Genomic DNA, 1,656 nt, shown 5'->3' with positions numbered 1-1,656 from the left:
TGATGCTCTTACTAGAATTCTTAGGGTGAGAAATCTGAAAACGAAGAATTATTTGTTCCCCATTGTCTCTCATATGCGAACCCTTTCCTCTCTTCAGGTTTCCAAATGAGAATCTGCACTTTGTGCACATGTGTGTATGAATGTCTGTGTGTGCGCATGTGTGTGCAGGTGTTCTTTGTTCCAAAACAGGGTCTCACTCCTTAATACTGCAGACCTGGTGCTCGCTAGGGAGTCAAGACTTGCCTCAAATTCACAGAAATCCCACTACCTCACCTTCCTGTGTGTGCAACCAAGATCAGTTAGAACCTCCTTGTGAGGCTGTTGCCAGCCTGCCTGTGTTAGAGGAAGAAATAGGCCTTCATGTCTAGCTTTGGACTTAGGCTTTTGAGNGCAAGTATTTTCTTGGTCAGGTCCAGAAATGGTGACCAAGAGTGACCTTGAATCACTCTTGTAGCTAAGCAGAGGAGGAGTGTAATCTTTAAGGCTGTTCTCGCTTGTGGCATTTGGGTTTTCTAAATATTACCATATAACTAGCAGGTTTTATTCCCACTGAGAGCATATGACCAGTAGTCTAAAAAGTAGTGATGTGCTGGCAAGAGTTAGCAGGCTGGTGTGCCTTGACTCTGGCCTTCTCTCTTCCAGGGAGGAACAAGCGAGGGAGCTCTACCGAAGACTCAGGGAGAAGCCAAGAGGTACATGCTTTGTCTTGTCTTTGAGACACTGGTCTACCCTGGAGGCCAGTAGGAGGAACTATGCCACTCCCCTCTGCAGACCAAAGGACAGAAGGTGACAGCCAGGAGATGGTACGGCTGCTGCTTCAGGCAATCCAAAGCTTTGAGAAGAAAGTGCGGGTGATTTATACACAGCTCAGGTAGGCACTCCCTCGCCCCCTCCAGGACAGGATGGAGAATCAAGCAAAGCCAAGGGGCAGATGGATGCCCTTGCTCTGCTCTGCCTTACCTGCACAGTGAAGAACCAATCCTAATTGGGAACAGTGCTGTGCTGGCCCAGAGCTCTCGGGAGTGTGGCTCTCTCTGTCCTTACAGTAAGACCGTGGTTTGTAAGCAGAAGGCACTGGAGCTGCTGCCCAAGGTAGAAGAGGTGGTGAGCCTTATGAACGAGGACGAGAGGACCGTGGTCCGGCTTCAGGAGAAGCGGCAGAAGGAGCTCTGGAACCTCCTGAAGATCGCCTGTGTGAGTCACTTACTCTGGCCTCTCAGGTCTCCTCCCCACGCGCTGTCACGGCCCTCCAAGGAGGCACAGGCTGACCTGTGACATGGAGTGGGCAGGGAGGCTTCCGGAAGGGAGGGTTTCTGTGAGTGTTTTTACTTACCCACGTGGCTACTGTACGTACCACAAGTAGCTCCAGACAGCAGACATTGTTCTTTCAGAGCTTCAGAGGCCAGAGGTTAANAATCCAGTTGTCAGCAAAATGGTATCCCCTCTGATGGATCTAGGGCACAGCCACCCCCACCCCACCCCCACAGTGGCTCAGGCCTCCTCACCTGTATCTGTGTCTTCAGTTGACACCAGGGTCTCATCTGAATGTGTCGTGTAAGACATTCAGGGCTAGAGATGAATCTCAGCTGACAGATGTCTGCCCTGTGTATAAGGTCTTGGGTTCAGACCCTAGCAACACACACACACACACACACA

General features: G+C 50.8%; 1 protein-coding gene across 1 annotated transcript in view; it reads left to right on the top strand.

Annotated features, from left to right (window-relative positions):
• Ikbkb (inhibitor of nuclear factor kappa B kinase subunit beta) overlaps nt 1-1,656 on the top strand; it is a 95,357-nt gene that overhangs the window by 87,825 nt on the left and 5,876 nt on the right. Inside the window, exons 9-11 of the mRNA XM_029480688.1 lie at nt 557-692; nt 772-871; nt 1,047-1,194. Of these exons, the coding sequence (XP_029336548.1) occupies nt 557-692; nt 772-871; nt 1,047-1,194 (384 nt within the window). The remainder of the gene's footprint in view (nt 1-556; nt 693-771; nt 872-1,046; nt 1,195-1,656) is intronic.

The sequence above is a fragment of the Mus caroli genome, chromosome 8, assembly GCF_900094665.2.
Source record: "Mus caroli chromosome 8, CAROLI_EIJ_v1.1, whole genome shotgun sequence".
Taxonomy (NCBI): Eukaryota; Metazoa; Chordata; class Mammalia; order Rodentia; family Muridae; genus Mus; species Mus caroli.
Note: the sequence above shows the minus strand (reverse complement) of the source record. Positions and strands in the feature narration are given on the sequence as shown.